Genomic DNA, 23,649 nt, shown 5'->3' with positions numbered 1-23,649 from the left:
TGTACACTCTTGCCCTCTATAGTGCATTTGCCCTCTCTGTCAAATCTCCGGCTTATTCACCTTTACATCTTTATATATAAGGGCATTATAGGCAGGCTCCCAAGTTACATATCCGCATTTATGTACTTATGGATTACGGTCCAGAAAACTATTTCATTGAATGTACCTCAAGCCTGGACAGAGTTGTTTAAAAAGGCTTTCATGGTTGTTGCACCTTCTACTTGGAATGACCTACAGAAAACACTTAAACTACAGTGTCAAATTTCCTTAAATGATTTTAAAGGTTATGTTAAAACTATAGAACAAAAGTCCATCCACATGTGCAAATATTTTAATTAATAGCACTTTTATTTTATTTAAATGTACTCGAGTTGTCTTTGCCTCTTTTGTGTTTGTTTTGTGATTGTGTGATCTAGTTTGTTCTGCTATCTTGACCAGGTCTCTCTTGAAAAAGAGAGTATATATCTCAATGAGACTAACCTGGTTAAAGAAAGGTTAAAGAAAATAAAAAAATGAATATCCATTTCCATGCTGTACATGCTGTAATGGCTAAATTCACTTCTAGTTTTATAAACTAACTTGTAGTTTTATTTCAAATTAATTAATGTTTTATTATTCACTTAAAATAATAATAGATTTATTCAAATCTGCCATTTATCAGCCATAATATGAAAATAATGGTCAGCCAGAATGTCAGTACTGGCGCATCCCTGAGGATAATGAATGACTAGCAGACAGAGACTGTAATCCTGCATGAAAACATGCTTTCTTCTATTTTAGGTGCACTCAGTTAACCAACACATTATTTTTCCACTTTTATAAACATATTTCATGTATTGTTATTCACACACTCGTGTGTCAGTGACTGTAATTCAGTCATTAGGCATATTTCTATTTGAAAAGTTTTATATTTAGGATTTGCTTATGATACCAACATTAGCAAAACATGTCACTTGTCTTGTTTTAAAGATAAAGCTCAAACTGTCAGATCTGCTGTTGTTCAACATATTTCAGTGTGAAGCCCAGTTTCGGTGTGTATGGCAGGAGTATTGGCATGATCTTCCTGGTTGGTGTATCCTGACATTCGTCCCACACGTCATGTCGAACAAGACCACAGACCCACATCAAACCGTGACAACATCAACTGAATCCAGCAAGTCTGGTCTTGTTAAGCGTGCCATGCTTATGTCAGCCGTGTGTCGTCACATCCAAAGAGAGGAACACAAGTATTATGTGTGTATAACACTTCTCAGTTGAGTATTTAATTATTATGACACATTTCACAGTACTTCGTTCGATCACAGTATATAACGACAGAAGCAATGTGTCAGCCGTCCTGTTTATACACTATCAGACCATTAGAGCTGAGTCTTCCAAGACTAGGAAGTCTTCAAAGTGGCTTTAACACACCAACACGGCGGCCGTTGCTAATTTACAAATGAAGAAGTGCCATGATTCGTAGGACTTGTGGAAATCTGACACATTGCGAGTTGATCCCGCCTCTCCTGAGTAAAACACACTTGCAGACGGGGGAGAGTTTCTGTTGCTAGAGTTGTCTGAGGGAGTCTCGCTCACACACTCGCACCTCGCGCTCAACTTACACTGACTGACAGCTGAACGCAGCGAGAACACACACAGCCAGCATGTCTGAGAAACAGCCAAGAAAAGATGGGAAAGGTGGTGGAAAGAAAAAGGATAAGGACTCGAGCTCCCCGGAAGGTAAGAGTGTGTGTGTGTGTGTGTGTGTGTGTGTCGAGGTTTCAGGTGGTGGGAATGGATTGACAGCTCCACTATTGAGCAGATTTCAATAGTTTCTTTCCCCGTGAGCTGCACTTTCAGGTTACAGGTGTTGCAATCCTCTGGGATGTTTGAGCGCATGCGACTCTGTCAAGCGAGAACGGGCAGAAATGTTTGTAACCATTAACACGACCCACCGGTCCGGTGACTTAGAGGAGAGAGTTTCCCGCCTGTCACGGCGGCGGCTTGCCTTCTGGAGCTCAGGGAGTACAGCGCTTCAATACACACCCGGAGAAAGGCATTACAGCATGTGTTTTACTGTATTTTAACTCCTCCGTTTGAACTTCATTTTCAAGTTATAAAAGATTCAACTAGGAAATGTTTGTACAGCCAATTTTGATTATACCTAAAAATGTAAGGCAGCAACTGAACCGAAGTTGTTTGAATTAGGGGACATTTATTAGCATAACAATTTGAGATATTTGAATGGGAAAACTGTAGATAAATGTGAGACGGTCTCAGTGTTTGGTGTCTGTATGGACCACAGCACTGGGGCTTCATCAACTGAACCTGATGATCATGTCCTCCAGCATTAGTTCAGCCAAACTCTACAATTCACTGTTTATTTCTAAGTTTAAATTAGATTTGAATCTCTGATTTTCAATGTGGTCTGAGCCTCACTGCATGTCACTGAACACACACTCTTGGTTATTGAGTATTAGGTATTAACGCTACGTGTGACTAGAGTTAAAGGTTAGTGAACGCTCCATTCACAGCCTACTTTTTAATGTTATTTTTGAATGTATTTGATGAGGAGTGTGACGCGCGGCAGTCTGAGCGAGTCGATTCTGTGAATGATCTCTTGCTGAAGAAACTCACTGTCACTGCTTCAGTTCGAGCTCATGTTGAAACACGCTCGTGCCAGCTTTAGACGAACCTCAGCCGGATGAAATGCGTCCTGTTCGTTGAGTTTCATGCGTATAAACATGTGAGGAATTATTGTGTTTGAAGTATTTGAACTCTTGATTCACCTTTAAAAATGTCTGAATATATCTTTCCATGAGATATAAAATATCAAAGCGACATTTATCTATTGTAAAGAAAGATAGCACTTGCATACTTTGAAATGAAAACATAATTTGAAATGATCAAAAATAGTGTTTAAAATGAAGACAAAAGTGACTCTTCGGCTGTGGTTAGTCTACGGTTAATGTGATTTCTGTACAGCTGTTGCTCCTCTGCTTGGACACCTGTGTGAATCTGAGGAGAACTGGCTTCACACATCCACCAAAACACCTATAATAATCCTCCAGCTGAAGGCGATGTCAAGAGTTTCAGTCTTACTGTAGAGATCTCTGACAGAAGCAGGATCTGGCGGATCTGTCTGTCTGAAGCTCATATTAGATCATGGGAACGTGGACCCGTTTTGCGGCCTGAAAGACAGTGTAGGAGTTCCCCAAAGGGAAGGCGTCCGTGACACACAGAAACAGCTGGACGGGCAGCGCCCGGACCCAGACACCGCGAGGAAACACAAATAACGGGATTCGCTGTTATCCGTCCGTGATCTTATCAGGTTAAAATACACTGCCTGGCCAAAAAATAAAAAGAAGAAAAAGAAAGGTCGCTATTTGGATTTAAATAGGCAAATGCTTTAGAGTCTGGATCATTATTGCAGTGATTATTATGTTTCTAGCATGTTATATGTTTGGCAACAGTTCTTCTAACCCTAATTGATGGAGTGTGTAGCTTTTCATTCCTTAAACAACCATGTAGGAACATCCATTTCAGGATGACAATGTCAAGCAGTGGCGTAGGTTTGATTTTGAAATTGGTGGGGACGGGGACATCAATGTATAAATATATTTTAAGTTTTGATCGAAATTATTGCTAGGGATATATCAGTGTCATTGAATATTGGTAGGGACACGTCCCTAGCATCCCTACTAAATTATACGCCCCTGCAAGATTCATCAGGCTCAGACTGTGAGAGAATGGTTGAGAAGAGCTTGAAGAATCATTTGCACACATGAGTCCAGAGCTTAAATCCACTGGAAGTGTTTGGGATGTGCTGGAGGAGGCTTTACAGAGAGCTGGACTCTTGCATGGACTATACCAGATCTTGACAGAAAATATATGCAACTCTTGATGGAAATAACATCACAACATTTATATTTGGCCTAGCAAGCAATAGCCGTCATTTCACCGTCTCGGTTCACTATAGACCCGATATAGTCCGACACACTTCTAGCCAAAATAACCTTGAATTTACTGAAGTTACATGTCATTTTTGCCAAAAATAACTTGCGAGATGTATGATATCCCATCATGTAAGCAAAGTACACAGTGATTACAAGGTGTTTGGATTCATTTCTTCACTCGTTTCATTTCTTTATTATCTAATTGATGACTAGTCTGTTCTTGGGCGATGGTTTAGACGTCTGTTAAATTTTCACTGACAGCCCAAATTTTGCCTTGTTTTAGCCTAGACGTCAGGGCTGTGTTTGGACCGCTATTAGACGTCTTTTAAACACAACATTGCTTTGCTGGCCACGATGTGTGTTCCTACATGGTTGTTTAAGAAATGAAAAGCTACACACTCCATCAATTAGTGTTAGAAGAACTGATGCCAAACATATAACATGCTAGAAACATAATAATCACTGCAATAATGATCCAGTCATAGACTCCTAAGCATTTTCCAATTTAAATCCAAACAGCGACTTTTTTCCCCGGCCTGGCAGTGTATATTACACATGTATAACACACGTCTGTGTGTGCAAGCCCAGTCAGTGTCCCAGCAGAGGTCTCTACGGAGATGAAGCAGCTCTCTCTGGGTTGCTGTCATCACTGCGCTATGCAAAATATTCTTGTTATTAAAAGCACCTTGTCTACAGGAAGTGTTGCATGATAAGGCAACAAGATTTTTGAGCTGCATGCTTTATCATTTTGAACAGTTTGGACTGATGGAGTTGATCGTCTCTGAGGATTGAGCAGCTGTGACTGGCAAACAAACACCTTCAGATTAGATCACCCAGCACACAACTGGAGAATACATTACAGGACAAATCAGAATCTCTTTATTAGCAAGTATGCAAGCATATGTGGTGCATTAAATAGCATATTCAGATCAATATACAGAGAGTTATTTTAACCATTCCTAAACAATTCTATGCAACATTTAAGGGGGAATTTCGCTGAAAATCTCTCCTTGCGTTTTTTTGCTGGGAATATGCCAAAGTCGGAGGGGATTATGCAGTTGGGACAAACAAGAGTTCAACACAAAAGGATTTTCTGGATAAATTAGTTAATCTTTAGTTATCTGTGTGTCTCTTCAGACTGCAGTATCACCACCTGCTGATGCGGACTCATAACTATGTAGCTGTGTAAATGCGGTCCTACCATAGATGCTGGTTTTGTTTATATAACTTTAATAAAAGGGTTAACACTCTAGATTAGGGAACACTATTCACTAGTTGCTTATTAGCATGCATATTGTCTGTTTATTAGTACTTATAAAGCACATATTAATGCCTTATTCTGCATCCCTTAACCCTTCCCCAAACATAACCAGTACAACAACTACCTTACTTGCTGTCAAAAAGAGTTTATTGAGGGAAAACTCCTATTAGTAGTGAATATGTGTTCCCTAATCTTAAGTGTTCCCAAATATAGTGACTAACGCTACCGTTTAAAGTAAACATGCAAAACATTATTTAGTTTAGTTGTGAATCATTTTCACCTTTGTCATGTTGTGATGTTTCTACTCTAAACGATGAGGCACTCTCCTTCTTTAGGAAAGATGTCATGCCCAGGGCGAGCTTCACTTATCTGTTTTATATGACATCACACACAGACTGATCTGGTTATTGTGTGTTTGTCACACTGTCACGTAGGAACTCGCAATTAAACAGCATATTAGAGGTTTTTCTGCAGAATTTAAACAAAATGATAAAGTTACATATGTAGAAACCAAACCACTCACCATTTTTACAATTTGTTGATTATAATATTGCAATTAATTGTATAAATTAACTGTATAAAACGTGCCCTGGCCTGACATTTATGAAATATATACTTTTTGAGAACACAGTTCAACCTTTAGTTTAAATCTGCATTTATTATAATGTGTCAGATATTTCAAAATGTTACTATATTGGATATGAATAAAATGTGTTTGGGGCCAAATGCACACCACAGCTTGAGAGGCCAGGGGTGTAACACTGGGTGAGGTGGAGGGGTTAGCAGAGGCCCATTCTTCCTTCTGAGGAAACATTTATTTCAAAAAATGATTTTATTTATTTATTTTTTGCAGAATGTTGTCTTGTCGTATCTTACTTAAAACCCACATGTGTAAAGTTGTTTGCTGCAATAAATCAGTGATGTTATCATGGTCCAGCTCAGTCCAGTTCTCACACCGGCAATGCATTGTTGAATATTGCAGTGGGCTTGTGTGTTTAATAGCATCATGATGACTGATTGGATGGAGTACATGCGCACTTGGGTTTTGTTTGTTAACCAATTAAAACATTTAAAAAAAACGCCAAACTGATCCCAAAACCAGCCCAAATTTTGTCCACCTGCCCAAACCCAAATTTTGAACCCAAACCCAAATCTGGCAACACTGCCGAGAGGACAGCAATGGGGAACATTTGATAATATGTTGCTAAAAAAAAATTAAGCCTATTAACTTTAAGATTGTTTGATATTCATGACAATCAAGAACAGTTTCCTGTCAAACCCCCCTACATTAAAAATATAATTACAGTAGAATAGAGGGCATGCGGTGAAATATTAATGTATTTTATTGCTTATACGTATATAACATTAATAAGTTATAAGTTAACGTATAATATTGAAGTTTTATTACTGTGGGTAATTTCTGTCTTCTGCTTTGTGTGTGTGTTTCAGCCGAACCCAAGGTGAAGGAGCTGCGGAGCGTGACGGTGCAGGACGGGAAAAAGACCGTGTTTAAGTGTCAGGTCGTGTCGGGAAACCCACCGCCCAGCGTCAAGTGGTACAAGAACGGGCAAGAACTCGCAGGCAAAAACAGACCCAAAAGCATTAAGATTAAGGAAAGGAAACAGTAAGTTCCTACTGTTTAAATAAATCCAGATTTGGCTTCAGAGAATATTAAGTCAGAAATGTTATGTTTGCATTTAGCGTGACGGTATCTGCCGTGTGTCGTACAGTGTGTGGGCGGCTGTTGGTCAAAGTTAACCCAGTAAAACCAAACATGAGATCCGTAACCTTGGGACAGTGTTGCAGTTTTGAGAAGAAATACTCCGATATTACTCTGACTCATGATGATGCATACGCTGCTAATGTTTATCTTGAATTACAGTATAAACAACCAGCATTATGTAACTTTCCACAGGAAGAACATATCCGAGCTACTGATCAGGAAGTCCACAGAGGGGCACGCTGGTTTATACACCTGTGAGGCAGTCAACAAAATTGGAAAAACAAATACTACAGCGAGCCTAACCATCATCAAAAGTAAGAATGCATCCTTTTCACTAGCATTAAAGTCAACAGTGTGTAAATGTGTGGCGAGGCCACAGAAGGGCCAGGGTGACCCGACCCACCCAGAGTGAAGACTGAATACACTAGTGGAAACCGCTAAATCACCACGTCTGTTCTGTATCGTTTGTAAAGTGCATTTTCTATAACATCATTGCATTTTCTGCTTGGCTCTTGAGTCACAACCACAATTTCTATGAATGCAGCGCGAGGAACGATTGGTGGTGTAGCAAAACACATGCTGTTTTAAAACGTCACACGTCACGAGATGCTTTACTGTCACTGGTACGTCTGATTCATTCTAGTGAATCGCTTCCTCTTAAACGGTCCTCCTTTTCACTCACTCACTCACTCACACACACACACACACACACACACACACTCCTAAATGGCTGACTTGTCTCTCATGTATGTAACGCTGGAAAGCCTGATTCATTCGTTTGGACGGTTCTTGTAAATGTGTTGCATTGCATGTCTTTTTGTATCTATAGGCCCATGTCTTTGACTCAGGTACTGTATATAAATTAGGGAGTAGTATTGTTGTTTTTTGTCATCTTCACTTTTCTTATTGATGTTTTCACCCTAACTTTAATTATTTATCCATTTAAAAGCTCACATTGATATATTATAATTATATTATATGTTCATGTTGAACAGTTAAGTTTTGTAAGGCTTCACATAAATGCCACATAATAGCTGCATCTAGAGCATCTCTTCTCCTCATCTCCAAGCTTCTGTAGGTTACACTTGTTTAAAACTTAAATACATTGATTCCAAGCTACTTTATTAGCTTTAGGAGTTCTGTCTTCCTGTTCCCATATCTGAAGAAGACCAGAATATCAGTGCGTCCCAATTCGCCATTTTGTAGTATACAGTGAATAGTGTGGGTAGTGTGATCACACTGAACAGGGAGAAGTGCACTTCAGGATGATGCTCTTGTTTATCGGGAATGTTGGACACTTCATGCTCTCAACAGTCCTTGCATAGTAGATAAACATATAGCATTGCACTATAACAGCCAAAAACACTGTAGCATTGTGGGGAATCATGCATGGGCAAACAAACACCACAGAAAAATATAAAAACCTACTTAACTCGTGCTGTCTGCTTACTTACATCCACAAATGTAACACAGCCCCAATTGTGATATTGATCATTTACTGGTTGTGAGGCTAAAAAGCGGCGGGTCATAAATATCTCCTGAAAGCTAAATGGGGTTCCTCCAGCCCAGTCGCAACATTGCAAAAATGATCAGTTTTCTGCTCTGTGATCTGGCTTCTTAATGCCTTTTTTCAATTAGTGAGCAGTGCATTTAAATGATTGCGGAAAGAGAAAAGTACGAGGTCTTCCGTGTCTTCCCTCGGGCATTAGAACAGCAGTGACCGGCCAGTCTGTTAATGTAAATGACTGTAAACGCCCTGATGTTGATGCCTTATAAACCTGGTGAAGAAGGAGGTTATCTGACCGAGCACAGGGCAGATTTCCCTCATCTTAGGGTGTTAAACAGCTGAGGGGCCAGACTTTAAGGACCTCATCTAACCTTATTTAAAGGCTGTGCAGAGAGGATATGATGTCCATGCGGAGCAGTGTGATAACAGTGGTCAGTTACTGTCTGTGAGTTCGAGACTGAGCTTACAGTCGTACCCAGAACTGAACGAAACCCTACATCCAAGGCAGAATCTCTGTATGTATGGATCTGCATTTACACTTTATTGATTTGTGGGCTTTAGTCTGAGTAGTTTCCCCTCAGGTTCTCCATGAAAGCGGTCCCCTCTGGTAACGTGAGACCGCCGGCCACCATTAGACTCTTCCTCATAGACTTCCACCAAATTCATCAAAGCTTCTCATTTGACCCATTTCAAGGAAACCGCGTCTCTCCATTGCACTGATGGCACGTCTTATATTCCAGATGATCACATGTCTTTCAGCATGCTTTTCAACGAGCACCTTTTTATCCCAATTATTGTTCATCTACAGAGCTGATGATGGATATTGACAGAGTATCTCATTGAAGAATAGACTTGGACATTAAGGACGATTTTTGTGCTTTTGTTTATTTTTGCTAAGATATACAAAGCTAAATATGGATGCCACTCATCTTTTACAGTAAGGGTTTAGTCTCAATCTGCACACCAGATGTTGCAATTGACCAGAGTCACAACCACGTTTTAAAATGGAGCCGTCTTTAATATTCTCTCCACAAATACTGTATATCTCTGTTCACTCGTCATTCTCAAAACTTCATTCTCAAAACATTTCATGTGTACATACAAAGCCATAGTTCATTTGAACTCTTCAGGCCTGTTCACTCCTGATATGAAGATGTGTTTCGATCGGTCGGATCACAAGTAGACGAGAGACACAGTCCCGTGCACACCTGGTGTTTAGATCCGTCTCTTTTGTCCACTTTAGACCTGTTCTGTCCTGATTTCTTCGAGGTGAGGGTCTATGGGCGAGGAAATGTATGGGCTTTTTCAGATCTCTCAATCTAATGGACAAAATATAATCTTGTGCAATTTACATATGAACGGAGACGAGAGAGAAACACACGGAGAGCGTTTAGTTTAGTTTCTGCTCTGACAGCCGAAGACCAGCCGAACACAGCGAGTGTGTGTTAGAAATCAGGAATGGTGAGAGAACATTGAGCTTGGTACATTTTCGTCTTCAAACCAAACTTGTGTCTCTAGTCGACAAAGTTTAAATCCCGTCTGGCTAGAGCTCTTCCCATAGTGTTTAGGCATTAGATCAGTAGGCGGAGAGTAGACGCTCTATTGTGGCTGTTTGAACACATTCGACGACATGAGTGTTTACACTATGTAAGCAATCCGGTCGAATGTGTTTTCATATACCTCTGGAAGTGGTGGAAAGTGTATTACATCTGTATTAGCGTCGTCCACTTGTGATCCGATCGACCAAAACGCATCTTGATACCAGGAGTGAACATGGCCTTAGTTTACATAAACATCCACATACACTCAAAAGAAAGTTCAGATGGGAATTACATTTCCACACAATGCTGGTGGATGTAAAAAAAACAGTTGGTCATTTGTCCGGGAACTTTCTAATGGCAGGTGGGAGACATTTCCGTTTTTGGACCGCAGTAAAATAACACACTAGCACCGAAAAATGCTGAAATGACATCATGGCCCCATGTAAAACAATTATGAGTGACATTTTAGGGCCGTTTTCATGTGTGTTTTGTCTCAGCAGAGCTCCAGTGGCTATATATGAGCTCATGCGTAGATGTTTCTGCTGTCGTGTGGTCTGGATCAGTAAAGTCCAGCTGTACTGCAGGATAACACTCCAAAGATGTCATATCTGTGGTATTTGGATCCAGTATCATTCATTACATTTTCTGCATATGTCTGAATGTTTTTGTAAGTGGTCATCTGAACAGGTCAGGTTTCAATTATAGTGTCTAGACAGGTCTGTGGAGGACTGCCGTTTAGTGATAGACAAAATATGAGGGGATAACAAGAGATTGGAGAAATACAGTAAATGTTGAAGGCCAAAGCAGATCTGAGTGAAGAACATCTCGTGAGTGGTTCACCAGTGTTGTGGTGGGCGGTTGCCAAGGCCTCGCTGTGCAGTTGCTAGGGTAGAGGTCGATCGAAATATGCTACTTATTTGACTAATAAATGCTTAAAAGTGACCAGCTGGATATAAACTACCGTAAAACTTCAAATAATAGCCGAGTCCCAAATAGACGCCTGTCTCTTTTACACGCCTGGTGTGGCTGCAGGTTTGGGTAAATAAAGGCCGGTCTCAAATAGAGGCCGGGTCTGTTTTTTAGTTTCGGGTTGTATTTAACCTTCTAAAACCCGTCCGATCGTCCGCTTTTTGGCGGCCGCCAAAGCAAATGTGTGTCCCGCCAAAGCCTTTTTTGATCGGCGAGTGATGTAGAATTGACTGCTGCGCTTGACAGGGCGCGTTACGAGCAGAGAGAGAGAGCGCGCCGCGCGCGCGCGCACTCTCCCGTCTTCAAACAACACGAGCGCTGTCTTGCTCTCTCTCCCTCGCGCATATTAATCAAAATCAATTGACGCGATAGTAAAAGGTCGGAAGACCGCAGTTTCACGTGGAGCATTTGTAGATTTTTTAGAGATTAGAGACTCTAGGCCTACACTCAATGAACAACATCTCAACACTAAATTATAAAGGCCGGTCTCATATAGACGCCTGTCTCAAATACAAGCCGGTGCAGTTCGACGATTTGGGAAAATAAAAGCCCGGGCTATTATTTGAAGTTTTACGGTAATTCAATAGATGGTAACAATCGTGACAGTAAACATTTTGGCCGGATTTGCGTGTTTTTGTTGTGTTTACATTGTTTTAACTTCTTGAGATACTACCAATGTTAGCGTCCTCTCAGTCTTGACGCGAACATACTGCTGTCTCCACTAATGCAGCATCTGTGACTGGGCAACAAATTAATCACTGTATAATAATATGAAAACATGATATATATACTGATATATATAACATTGATATAAGTGATCACTCGGATTTAGACCTATATTGTATTTATATAAAGCGTTCACAGGCAAATTTGCTTTATGTATTTCCCCGGTGTCGAAATCAGGCTCATATAAATGTCAGGAAATATGATTCCTGCTGCATAATGTCAATATCCATGATCACTGGATCTTTGGTAAGTTGTAAGGAACACTATATCAGGTCCAGCCTTTAGTTTAAACTGATGATAATAAGTTTTAGTGGCGTTTTCTCAGTTTCCACTATTAAATCCAGTCCCGCAGCTTCTGCCACTCGTGTTCCCGTGGGAAAGTCACGTCAGTGCATACGACTCCCTCTGTAGTGATGCCTGACTCACATCACGTCAAGCATCCCTCTGTAGAGATGTGAGTCAGGGTTGCAGTACTGCAGGTGTGGAGGAGTTACTGCAGTGGACCGGTGCAGACAAGCTCTTTGTCTTCAGTGGTCTCTGTCACGCCACACTCTTCCCACTGTTCGCCGTTTGGGAACAGCTCTGAAGGAGGGAACACACTGCACCTCCAGACCGCATGAATAATTACAGCGCTGAGTGCTGCCACTGCACTGCAGCAGAGCGCCCGGGTCCGGCTTTATGGAGGCGTCATGCCATGAGACACTGACTAATGCATCAGCACTGTGACTGGAAGAGAGATCGCGGCCGTTTCTTTCATTGTTTATCTATTTTGGCCTTGAAATTATGGATAGAAACATGAATGAAGTTAATTTGATTTTTAGTTTTGATGCACAAGCCGATACTGTTGGTTACAGTCACCTTATGTTGCGACGCGGAAGTAAAGCTTTTTTCTGTGAATGTGTGGGAAGTCATTCAGTAGAGAGAGAGAGAGAGAGAGAGAGAGAGAGAGAGAGAGAGAGAGAGAGAGAGAGAGAGAGAGAGAGAGAGAGAGAGAGAGTGTGTGATGGGTAGGTTTAGCGGTCGGGTTAGTGTAAAGGGAGAGATATACAGTTTGTACAGTATAAAAACCATAGAGTCCCCACAAACATAGTGAACCAGTCGTGTGTGTGTGTGTGTGTGTGTGTGTGTGTGTGTGTGTGTGTGTGTGTGTGTGTGTGTGTGTGTGTGTGTGTGTGTGTGTGTGTGTGTGTGTGTGTGTGTGTGTGTGTGTGTGTGTGTGTGTGTGTGTGTGTGTGTGTGTGTGTGATGGGTAGGTTTACCGGTCGGGTTAGTGTAAGGGGAGAGATATATAGGCCTACAGTTTGTACAGCATAAAAACCAGAGTCCCCACAAAGATAGTGAACCAGACGTGTGTGTGTGTGTGTGTGTGTGTGTGTGTGTGTGTGTGTGTGTGTGTGTGTGTGTGTGTGTGTGTGTGTGTGTGTGTGTGTGTGTGTGTGTGTGTGTGTGTGTGTGAGAGATGGATGGTCCTGCGTAGCGGCTCCAGTCGGGCGGGCTGTTGGAGGTGAGGGCATGAACACACAGTCAGACGTGACGCTGTGTGTGTGTGTGTGTGTGTGTCTGACTCCAGTCTCTCTGCTCATGACAGCGCAGGAGAAAAGGCCTCTCTATCTCTGTAAAAGCTCCTCAGTGTTTGTGCGTCAGCAGAGAAAGGCACCGTTATTGAATTGGTGCCCGAGACCTTGTTCCGCGTTTGTTAATAAAACTCTTGCCTTGACGTGTTTGGCATGAGAAGCGTCTCATCTCCTAATGCAGCAGTAACCCTTCACCTGCCAAACCCATGCACCGCACCGATCACACACTCTTCCGGCACATCTCCCATTCCACATTTCAGACAGAAATACTCCTTCAACTTCCTGTGAGAAGGATTTAGGATTTAACTCATTTCACATTTTGAATGCTTAGTCAAGAAGGTCAGATGTTTGCATTTCTCTGTTCATAGTTTTTATTCTACAGTTTATCATAGTAACTCTGAATGCATTGATCTTTACTATGTGAGAAATATAATATTTAGTGTTTATTATATTTAGATACAATGCTAACACTTAATGCAGTTAGTTTTAGTGCACCCTAACAAACAGATCTTTACCCTCTAGAAAACAAACACAGTTTTGACTTTGACTTTGATGACTTGTTCGTTTTGGCACGCTTGGGACCCTTTTGGCACCTATCCCACATTATCAAGCCAATGACCTTCATATCTACAATATATCTATTATATGAGGTTATGCTACAAATAATCTTTAAATGTCATTTTGACAGAATGGATTGTGAATTTTCCATCATTCTCTAATTTTCTACACAAGTGTTGTCATTAGTGGTGGGCATAGATACATTTTTTTAATCTAGATTAATCTCACTGTAATCTTGGAATTAATCTAGATTAAAATGGCTCATTTGAATTCTGCCGAAGGCATTCAGGATGTGTGTGCTACCCAAATAAATAACCTCGCAGGTAGTCTGTTAGATGGGCAGGGGCGGAGCTAGACTCTCAGTGCAGTGGGGCGGAGCTAGAGTCAGTACAGTGGGGGCGGAGCTAGACTCTCAGTGCAGTGGGGGCGGAGCTAGACTCTCAGTACAGTGGGGGCGGAGCTAGACTCTCAGTGCAGTGGGGGCGGAGCTAGACTCTCAGTGCAGTGGGGGTGGAGCTAGACTCTCAGTACAGTGGGGGCGGAGCTAGACTCTCAGTACATTGGGGGTGGAGCTAGACTCTCAGTACAGTGGGGGGCGGAGCTTCATCTTGGGGCCCTCTGCTACCAAGTCATTTTAAAATTAAAACCGTTAAAAAAAAATGTAAACTATCTGATGAATGCATATGTAATAATGTGTTACTTGTTGAGCCAAGTAAGCTTATGTTAAATAAAACACAAAGACTGTCTGGTTCTTTTCTTTTTAATGCGCCCGATTCATATTTTCTCTCCATTTTCGTAACTATTCTCTACATTATACATTCGCACCTCACGCCACCCACTGTACCCCTGAGGCAATAGGCCTGCCTTATACGCTGAGTTTCGGTTCATTTATGAGACAAGCTCCAGTTCACGCGCCGGCGCCTCCGTGTCGTGATTATCTATCGTCTGCTATATTTACTTCTTATTTATTAAATCCAGGCAATTGGTTGATGAAACATTGATTACAATTAAGATACAATTAATACAAAACGAAATTCGCCTTAATGAAAGGCTTTGTGCTTTATGTTTGATGTCTCTGTGAAAGTTTTAAAGCAGTGCTGCTTTTCAGATTGCTCGCGTCCGTAACGGGGAACTGTCACGTAGGCTAACATTGTTTTTCCCTCATAAATGCGAACACGAAAAATAAGACAAAATGAATATTTTATGTTCTGTGGAGAGCCAGCCCTTCTTCATCCGGTGGGTAGTATTACTTTTTGTACTTTTGCCACCTAAAAGTTAACGTTTTTTGTGTCACGTCCGTTACGGATGTGTATTTCCCTCATATTAAATATAAAACGCATAAACGGATATTTTTCTAATGTGTGGACTCCTTTATTAAGGGAGTATAGATAAACAGACGTTTCAATATATTGGTATTAAATGCCCCTACAGTGCAATTCGGCTAGGTATACAGTAGGCCTACATCTGCGCTAAAATATGAAGGTGAAAGTCATCATAGCTTGCGTAGTATAGACCCTGCTCCCAACCCAACTTTGAGAATAGATTAATGGCGATATTTTTTTATCGCCCGATAAGAGTCTCACGTTAACGCCGATAACGGCCCACCACTAGTTGTCATTTTTCCTGAAGAAAATGATATAGCCGTATGCTATTTCCCTTCAGTATGTAGATTTGATTTAATATGAACATATTCAGTAATTAAAAATTACAATCCTAGTCCGATGGGGTCGCTTATTTAAAGAAGTAGCTTTCTGAATCACTGGTGTCCTCAAGCAGATCTAGTGTTACAGTCGCGCTTCACGTCACAGCTGTCTCTAAACTGTGTATGTAAAACATTCTTTTAATAAGGAATGCGTATGACTTTCTCTTCAGTTGTTCCTGATAGGACATCAGCATGTGTCCATATAATGCGAGTCCACTTCCTCTGTGAGAGTCGAGGGGTCACGACTGTCGACCTGACCTCATGACCCCGCTGCACACACACACCTCGTGTACATTTGATTCCCAGCCTAATGGCAATGAGACGTGGGACGGCTTAACAGGCCTGAGGGGACGTGAAGCCCTCAGTATCTGCTCCATTTACCCCTGCTCATGCCACGTGCTGTGTGGTCACTAATCCCAGCTCATCTGATAATGGTAACAAGTCATCCGTCCTCGTCAGTGTGGGACGGCTTAGTTAATGCTAGTGGAAAGCAATGTGTATATTTGTGAGCATAAAAGAGTGAGTTTGAACTTCATCATTTACAAATCCTTCAGAAACGTACACAGACCGCGAGGATGCCAAGATGAGTCTGAATCTTGATCTGACTAATCTGAGGAACAGATGGCCTCTGTCTGGGCTAAGGTTTGGAGACCCTCATGTTTCAAACAGGTGAATGAAAATCAAACCTGTCAAGTCATATTTTACCCCAAAATTAAAACAGAAAATATGTTTTGCACAAAGAAAAGGAGATTTTTGTGATGATTTAGCACATTTTACCTCCTTAAATTCTGAATACTGTAAAGCAAACAAACGAATAGTTTTGTTTATTGTATGTTTAATTTAAGCTAAGTTTAATAATAAAATCTTTGTATTAGTGAAAATCTGATGATAATTATTATCAAAAGTAAGGGAAAAAATCTGGATGAGAATTTGTGGGGGGACAATGTGTCTTAATTAAATTAAAATTCATTCGCAAGAATGAAAATAAAAAAGAAATCTTAAGCTTAACTGAAACAAAACTGATTTAAAAGTTTAGTTTCAATATGCCTTCATTTATTAGCCTGTTTTATCTTTGTAATATTTAGCATGTTAAATCATTCAGCCTTTTGTTATATAATCACTTTACGCGTCCATATTATATAATGGCCTTCAAGATAAATCACACTGTGTTAACTGTGAAATTGGCTTCAATTTGAGATCACGGAAGCAAATGAATCTAATGGCAATGAAAGACTAGTACAGAACGACTTGAACTACAATAATAGTGACAAAACCAGTTCATTAGTAAAGCCCTTGTTCTTACATTGTGTGTTAGCACAGCTGACGTGTAAAGAAAACGCCTCATTAAATGAAAGCACACTGATTTCCGGTGTGGCTGCACAGTATTCCCTGTGGAGTCTGTTCCTCATTCAGTATTTATTGGTCCGGGATGGGGGTTCTGGCCCGCCCGCGATCCCCCGGCCCTGAGTCAGCGTTCCTGCAGCATGTGGAGGCAAATGTGATTATACAACAGTAAAGGGCAAACTGAATATATACACACATTACTCAAACTAATCAATTTAGCCTTTTAAAATCAGCTCTGTGATTTAAAAACAGGCATTTGATTGAACGATGAAACGTTTCCATTCATGTTTTATTCTCATTTATTATCAGCGCCGTTATTATCTGCAGTGTTTTTCAAGTAAAGATAATACTTCAAATCTTAAAGTCAGTTACAACCATAGGTTACAATGTCTACCCAAAGTTTAAGCAGTAGACTTCAGATCTCCTCAAAATGTAATATGAAATAATATTATCATTTGGAAAGTTGATGAGATGTTGTGTGGTATAATATGCTTTATCTAAAAGTGTTTTAAACCACAGTTTTTGAATTCTTTTATAATTATTATGCATGCAGTTTTATGGGCTCATATTGATTTCATGAAAGCTATTTGTCATTTTTTTAAAAATTCGGTAACTTTATTTTACAGTGTCATCATTACATATGTTACATGTAATTATTATAGTAATCACTATAAAATACGCATAACTCCTAACCCTATAGTAAGTACATATACTTAAATGTATAATTACACTAACAGGGACACCTTAAAATAAAGTGTAACAAAAAAAATTCTTTGTTGCACCTCAGGGCAACTACTAAAGACAAAAATATAATTAAATAATGGTGAAAAACTTAAGCAAAAATGGTGAGCAGCACTTAAATACACATTTTATCTCATACTTTCATATCAATTTTAACCTGAAATCTTAAAAAAAAGTCTAACTACTCATCATGCATATATATTGTAATTGTGCCTACCATCGCCCACCCTGCCTTCTAGATACAGTTTTGGTTATTAGCAATTTAAAAAACATATCACTCGACCACTGATAGAAACAATAGCAGCATATTCCCCTGAGAAAGCGTCCCATCAGTGTGTGTGTGTGTGTGTGTGTGTGTGTGTGATACAACTCTATCCTCATCCACAGCAGAATCAATGACAGAGAAGGAGAGAGAGCGAGAGAGAGAGAGAGAGAGAGAGAGAGAGACTGTCTCATTCGCTGCCGTTCTTCCTAATTGGATCAAGCGCAGACTTGCCCGACTCTCTGCTTTGTGTTGGTAGTGTGAGAGGAGAGAGCCACCAGACAGAGCGTGTGTGTTGGTGTGATGGATACGGAGAGGGAGAGAGAGGAGGGGTGTAGGAAGGGGTGTGTGTAATCTTCACTCCGATCTCCTCGTCCTTCCGTGTGCTTCTGCGTGCGAGTCTGTAACGGCCGGCTCTTGCTCCAAGGAGCCGGCGCTTTGATGGGACATACACCTGCAGCCTGCGGATGATTCAGGCGTTTCGGACAGCATGATCCTCAGCCTTGCCCCCAGGTGAGCACTACTCTCTCCCCGGACCTCTCGACTCGCTCTGAGGCGGATCCTCCCCGGGGTGCTCACACACACTGCTTCCCGAACACATGCCTTATTTATAGCCTCGCTGCCGGTGTTTTTCCTCCTGCTCCTGTGGAGACCGTGCGCGCGACCTGGGCGACAGAAATTAGAAGTCTTCCTCTTTAGTAACGAGGTTAGTCAGTCAGTTGAGCATCGTGTCCGAGTCCCTTCCCCCTCTCCTGATAATGGAGAGATCACTTCGTGAGGCAGTAGAGCGAGGTCTGCTGCTCGTCTGATCCTGACACACAGAACCGGGGGGAGAGATGCAGTCGGAGGACATCTCGGCCGGGCTCGCGTCTCAAGAGGCTCCTTCAGAAGCGCTGTCCGAGGTCTCCACGAAAGAGACGCCCGAGGAGGCGGAGGAGGACGTGCCGGGGGACGGCGAGCAAGGTCCTTCGGGATGCGTGCCTTTGCCTTTGGCTTGCTGTGTGTGCCTGGACCTGGAGCGCGTGAGTAACTGCGTGCGCTCGGAGAAGATCTGCATCTTGCCTATCCTGGCCTGCTTGCTGAGCCTGGCTCTCTGCACCGCCGGCCTCAAGTGGGTCTTCGTGGACAAGATCTTCGAGTACGAGCCACCCACCCACCTTGATCGTAAACTCATAGGACATGATCCTGTAATAAACTCGGACTTCACTCAGAATCCGGTATCAGTCTCCGCTTCCACGGCCAGCCCGTCTGTCCCGGGACAGCCCAAGGTGTTTGTGGAGGGGGGGTCCACGGCCGGTCCCGTCGAGGTCTCCTCATCTAAAGTGGCTGTTTTAACACCCACTGCAGCAGTGACTGTTCACAACAACTCTGTGTCTCCACCCAAACCCAAGAGCACCTTCAAACCCGTCCAGAATGCCACCAATGCAAACCAATATACAACTCTGGAATCTAACGAAATTATTCCAAAGACATGTAAGTACAACCTGTGTTCACTTTGGGGGGCTTGAAAATGTTAGAAGTTTAAGTTTAGGTCTAGTCTCAAAATACAGAATCTGCCTTGAACAATGAAGAAGGTTATGTGTGTACCCCTAATTGTTAAGAACATTAATTGTTAAGCGCTTGTTTCCCCGTGAGGTAAGAGTCGGATGTGTAGTATGTCACTTCGGAGCAGGCGTGTTGTACCGTGTCGGTCGTGCTGCACACTCCTGCGACTGAGCCCTGAAAGTACAAGTCACCCGCGATGGGCGCTGATAGTGACGCAGACGCCCCTTTGAAGCCGCCTGTCAATTACTGTGTCAAACCCGAACACTATCAGCGGCGCACGAGTGTGTGGTAATGCAGTGGTGCTGCAGTGAGGAGGACACTTCCTATTGGCTCTGCTCCATCTCAAGGTCAGAGTCTCCACACAGACTAGCCCATGCCCTTCCACAGAAAGATGATCGGCAGTAACACTATCTGCTCTCCACCGTGACTTTGAGAGCTTGAAGAATTATAATGGCTGGAGGACTGCCAGACTTCCACTCCCGGATCTCGGATCTCCTTCCCTTTCCTTTTTTCTCCCCAGTTTTTTTTTTGGTTTTGTTGGTCATCTCTGCCACTTTAAGCAGTGTGCAGTGATGCCGGGAGAAGTCTCCTGAAGCCAGCCTATAGTGATGCTGAGAATCTGCAGCTCATTATGCAAATATAGAGCCAAGCCCTTCAGTTCTCTGGGACTGAGATCTCTACTTTAATCCATTTAAAAGATTGGATTATCTCACCTCATCTGTCTGAGGTTAAGACAGCTGCTTATGTAAAATACTGAGCTATTACAGAATTAAGAGCTGCCGGATGTCTTTGGGACACTTCTAGCCTTAGTTACATGTAATGGAGAAATATTTGTAATGGAGAATGTGGTGTCACACAATATTTAATATGAGAATGAAAACAGACATGCATTTTTTTAGCTGGAAGTGCTACTTTACTACAGTATAATCAATGTACCCAACAGTACAACTCACTGAAGGGATTGTACGTCTATCCCTAACAGCTTAATTTAACATTGTTAATTTGTTTGTGACTGGACTTTACAGTCCATTTGTTGCTGAGACCTCAGAGTATTTCAGATGTGGTGGATCCTCCATGCCTTGATCTTCATAACCTCGCGTCACCCCAGCGCTGGCCTCGTTCGGCTTGCACAGTTTGCTTGAATCAAGTGCTGCTGGGAAGCTCAAAGACCCTCCCACTGCAAGCACTGGGATCAATCGTCTGGGCCTGAAATGGAAATGCAATCGGTTTTGTGGACATTTCAGTCTAAATCAATAACAGACAGCAGATCAGCTGACTAACAAGGAAGCTTTAGTTAAAGTGATTCTGAGCCCGATGAAATACATCACGCATTTTGTGAAATGAAAGATCAGGACAGAAATATAATGAGAGGCAAATGCATCATGGATGCACATTTATGGGTTTACATCATCATGTATTGCATTAGTACTTCATTAATCCATTACATATACTTTGCATTAGCACTCAAAAGCCCGTTATTCCACGAAAAGAAGCTCATTGAAAGTTTTTTCAATAGTTTGTTAGAAAAAGTTTGCTAAATAGAAATTGCTTTACTGCACAATATTCCCATACAGAGGATTAATGCTGTTTAATGGGGAACAATGAACACTGATCTCTCAGTAGGATGTGAGCTTGTAAGTGGAAAATAGTGCATTTTGTCAATTTTATGTGCCAAGCTGCAGTTGTTTGCATGTTGTTTTAGAGGATTTTGTAGAGTAATATTGACTTGCTGGGTTACTGTACTGGTTCTGAATACTATCCATGCTGTCTGTGGGCCAACCTAGCAATGCTGCCTCACTTGATTAGTATTAATCTGACTTTTGTAAACTTTTTCACATTTGGTAGTTTAGCAAATAAACCACCAAGAACTATTTTTGTTTGTACATGTATCTTAGGTTGCTAAATAGTTATCTGGAGATTAGCTTAGTTCCCGATGGAGGTTGTTCGGATCAGTGTTGAGCTCCTCAAAGCACCAGCACATTCCTGCGTAATAATCAAGAAACTTCACTGCCGTACCATGAGTGCAGCAGGCGTAATGATATGACGCAGTGCCTGAAAATAGTTCCGTTGTGTTGACGGAAGGTGGCCTATTTTCAGGCGCTGCGTCATATCATTACGCCTGCTGCACTCATGGTACGGCAGTGAAGTTTCTTGATTATTACGCAGGAATGAGAGTATAGTTCCTAGCCATATCAGCCTAGAAAATCGCAACTTTACATTTTCCGTCGGTCTTAGTGCACGACGTAACTACAGAAGAGTCCAGTTTTAAATAGGAAAAATATCGAAACTCTTTGGTCATTTTTTTTTGAGAAATGCTAATGGTCTTGTCCACTTCAATGATGTATGCTAAGCTATGCTAAAAGTGGTACCGCCAGAACCGGACATCGGCTGAATTGATTCAAAAACGGTAAAACTCAACAGTTTAACTCTGGGGGAGTTGTAAAATGAGCCTATTTCCAAAAAAAAGTGGAGCATCCCTTTAAGTAAGTTCAGTGATGGTTCATTTCTGTTGTAAAAAAAAAAGTTATTAATTTAGTTCATTTATATATATATAGCCGCTCTGGAGAAAACCGTAATGTCATCGTCCAGCTCAGTTCAGCTCTCATATAATGGTGTCAATGCAGGCAGATCAATAATAATGCTGAATATTAAATTAATGTCCCCAACTAAGCAAGCCAAAAGCCAATGATGACAAAGGCGAAAAAGGCGATGGTGGCGAGGAACCAAACCTCCATCAGTGGCAGAACGGAGAATAATAAACGGCCTCTGGATTAGTCCATTGCCTCTGGTCGAGTGGTCTAGTGTCTTGATCTCGGGCACGTCCAGCCCCTCGACATCAGCGCTCACTGCTGACCTGTGTTACAGAGAGGCCGCGCGATCTGTCTTCGCTCTCGGTTATTTCGGGATGCCCTGTGCGAACGACTGATGATTCAGATCTAACTGCAGTATTTCAGTGGGACTAAAGCCAAGAATCAGGCTGGGTCTGTCTACAAGCTGAAATTATTGATGTCCTGTGTGGTCACTGGCATTAGTGATCAGAGGCGTATAGTTTGGATGGCTGGGCCCTTTGTTGTATATTTTAGGATTCAGATTTTTGTAAGAAAAATCAGGTTTCGCCTTCTGTTTGCACACACTACCTCTGTGCTGTTCTGTGATACAGTATTGATGAACACATTAGCTTATGCTAGACAGTGAAATGGTGCATAGCACTAAGTACATGATAGTAAACATGCATAAGCCATAGGTCTCTATCCCGTAAAGCGTGCTGCTCATAAATGCACAGCTCTGTGAACTCGTTGAATAATGTATGAATAACTTCCTGATGGCTTTATCGATCAGTGCTACGCGTCTCACCAACCTTTTAAAATGTCTTCCTTATGATGTCACAGACACGTTTCACGCGCTCTCCCATCAGATCTCCAAGACATAGATGATTTATTACTTATCAGCGAAATAAGACTTCTTCCCGTGCTGTGATTTTGACATCAGTTATCAGTTATCATGCTTCGAGTCCACTTACTGTTGTTTTCACTCTATCCGTTTTAATTAAGAAATAATCTGTGAAGCTGTTCATTTCATTACTGGCTCTGTTCTCTTGCTGGTTTTGTTCAGTGTGGTGCGGTTCATCGAGAGGTCATGCCCCGCTTTCAGGAGATGAGCTCCACCCGTCGCAGCGACGCCTTTTACCTCCAGTAATGAATGTCTTATGGATTGTTTTTTAGCTAGACAGCAAAGGTTTCGTCTTTTTAATTGCAGCCACTGTTGAAAGTGTTTTATTGGCCGTGTGATGTCATGCCAATATTTTTGATGACTTCTACATAGTGCTTCTCAAATGGTTTCAAGGATCCATTTTACAAAACCCACATAATAAATATTTTCTTAAAGGTACACTATATAACTTTTTTTGTTCAAAACTAACAAAATTTTATTGTGTCAATACATCATCAATCTTTCTTCCCAAACATGTTTTTGTCTAACCCTGATTCACTATGGTCTATTCTAGTGTTTATATGTTAGACTTGTCAGGAGGGTTTTGGTGTACAAACGTCTCTCGTCTGTGTGTGTCTCGTCGTCATATCCGTAAATAGAGTAAAGTTGCTCCGGCTGCTTTGACGCGTGTCGTGTCGTGTTGTGTGTGTGTGTGAGTGGCAGGGGTTAGTAGTCACAACGAGTGAGAAAGATTGACATGGAGCCGCTAAATCTCCAAGCTCCAGAGAATCCCCCGTTTAAACAAACGGCGAACAGAGGAGAGTCTGCTGGA

The 23,649-nt window shown here is 41.7% G+C and overlaps 2 protein-coding genes across 2 annotated transcripts in view; both read left to right on the top strand.

The window, feature by feature from the left end:
• LOC130099781 (pro-neuregulin-2, membrane-bound isoform-like) overlaps positions 1 to 15,761 on the top strand; it is a 66,521-nt gene extending 50,760 nt beyond the window's left edge. The window contains exons 2-4 of the mRNA XM_056265587.1: positions 6,646 to 6,820; positions 7,112 to 7,233; positions 15,643 to 15,761. Of these exons, the coding sequence (XP_056121562.1) occupies positions 6,646 to 6,820; positions 7,112 to 7,233; positions 15,643 to 15,761 (416 nt within the window). The remainder of the gene's footprint in view (positions 1 to 6,645; positions 6,821 to 7,111; positions 7,234 to 15,642) is intronic.
• A 2,571-nt stretch (positions 15,762 to 18,332) lies between these two features.
• The window catches only part of nrg1 (neuregulin 1), a 43,594-nt gene continuing 38,277 nt past the window's right edge, over positions 18,333 to 23,649 (top strand). Inside the window, exon 1 of the mRNA XM_056265565.1 lies at positions 18,333 to 19,314. Within this exon, the coding sequence (XP_056121540.1) occupies positions 18,680 to 19,314 (635 nt within the window). The 5' untranslated portion in view covers positions 18,333 to 18,679. The remainder of the gene's footprint in view (positions 19,315 to 23,649) is intronic.

This window comes from Rhinichthys klamathensis, unplaced genomic scaffold, assembly GCF_029890125.1.
Source record: "Rhinichthys klamathensis goyatoka isolate OS25496 unplaced genomic scaffold, OSU_Roscu_1.1 h1tg000236l_1, whole genome shotgun sequence".
Lineage (NCBI taxonomy): Eukaryota > Metazoa > Chordata > Actinopteri > Cypriniformes > Leuciscidae > Rhinichthys > Rhinichthys klamathensis.
The sequence above is the reverse complement of the archived record's forward strand: the minus strand, read 5'-3'. Positions and strand labels throughout refer to the sequence as shown.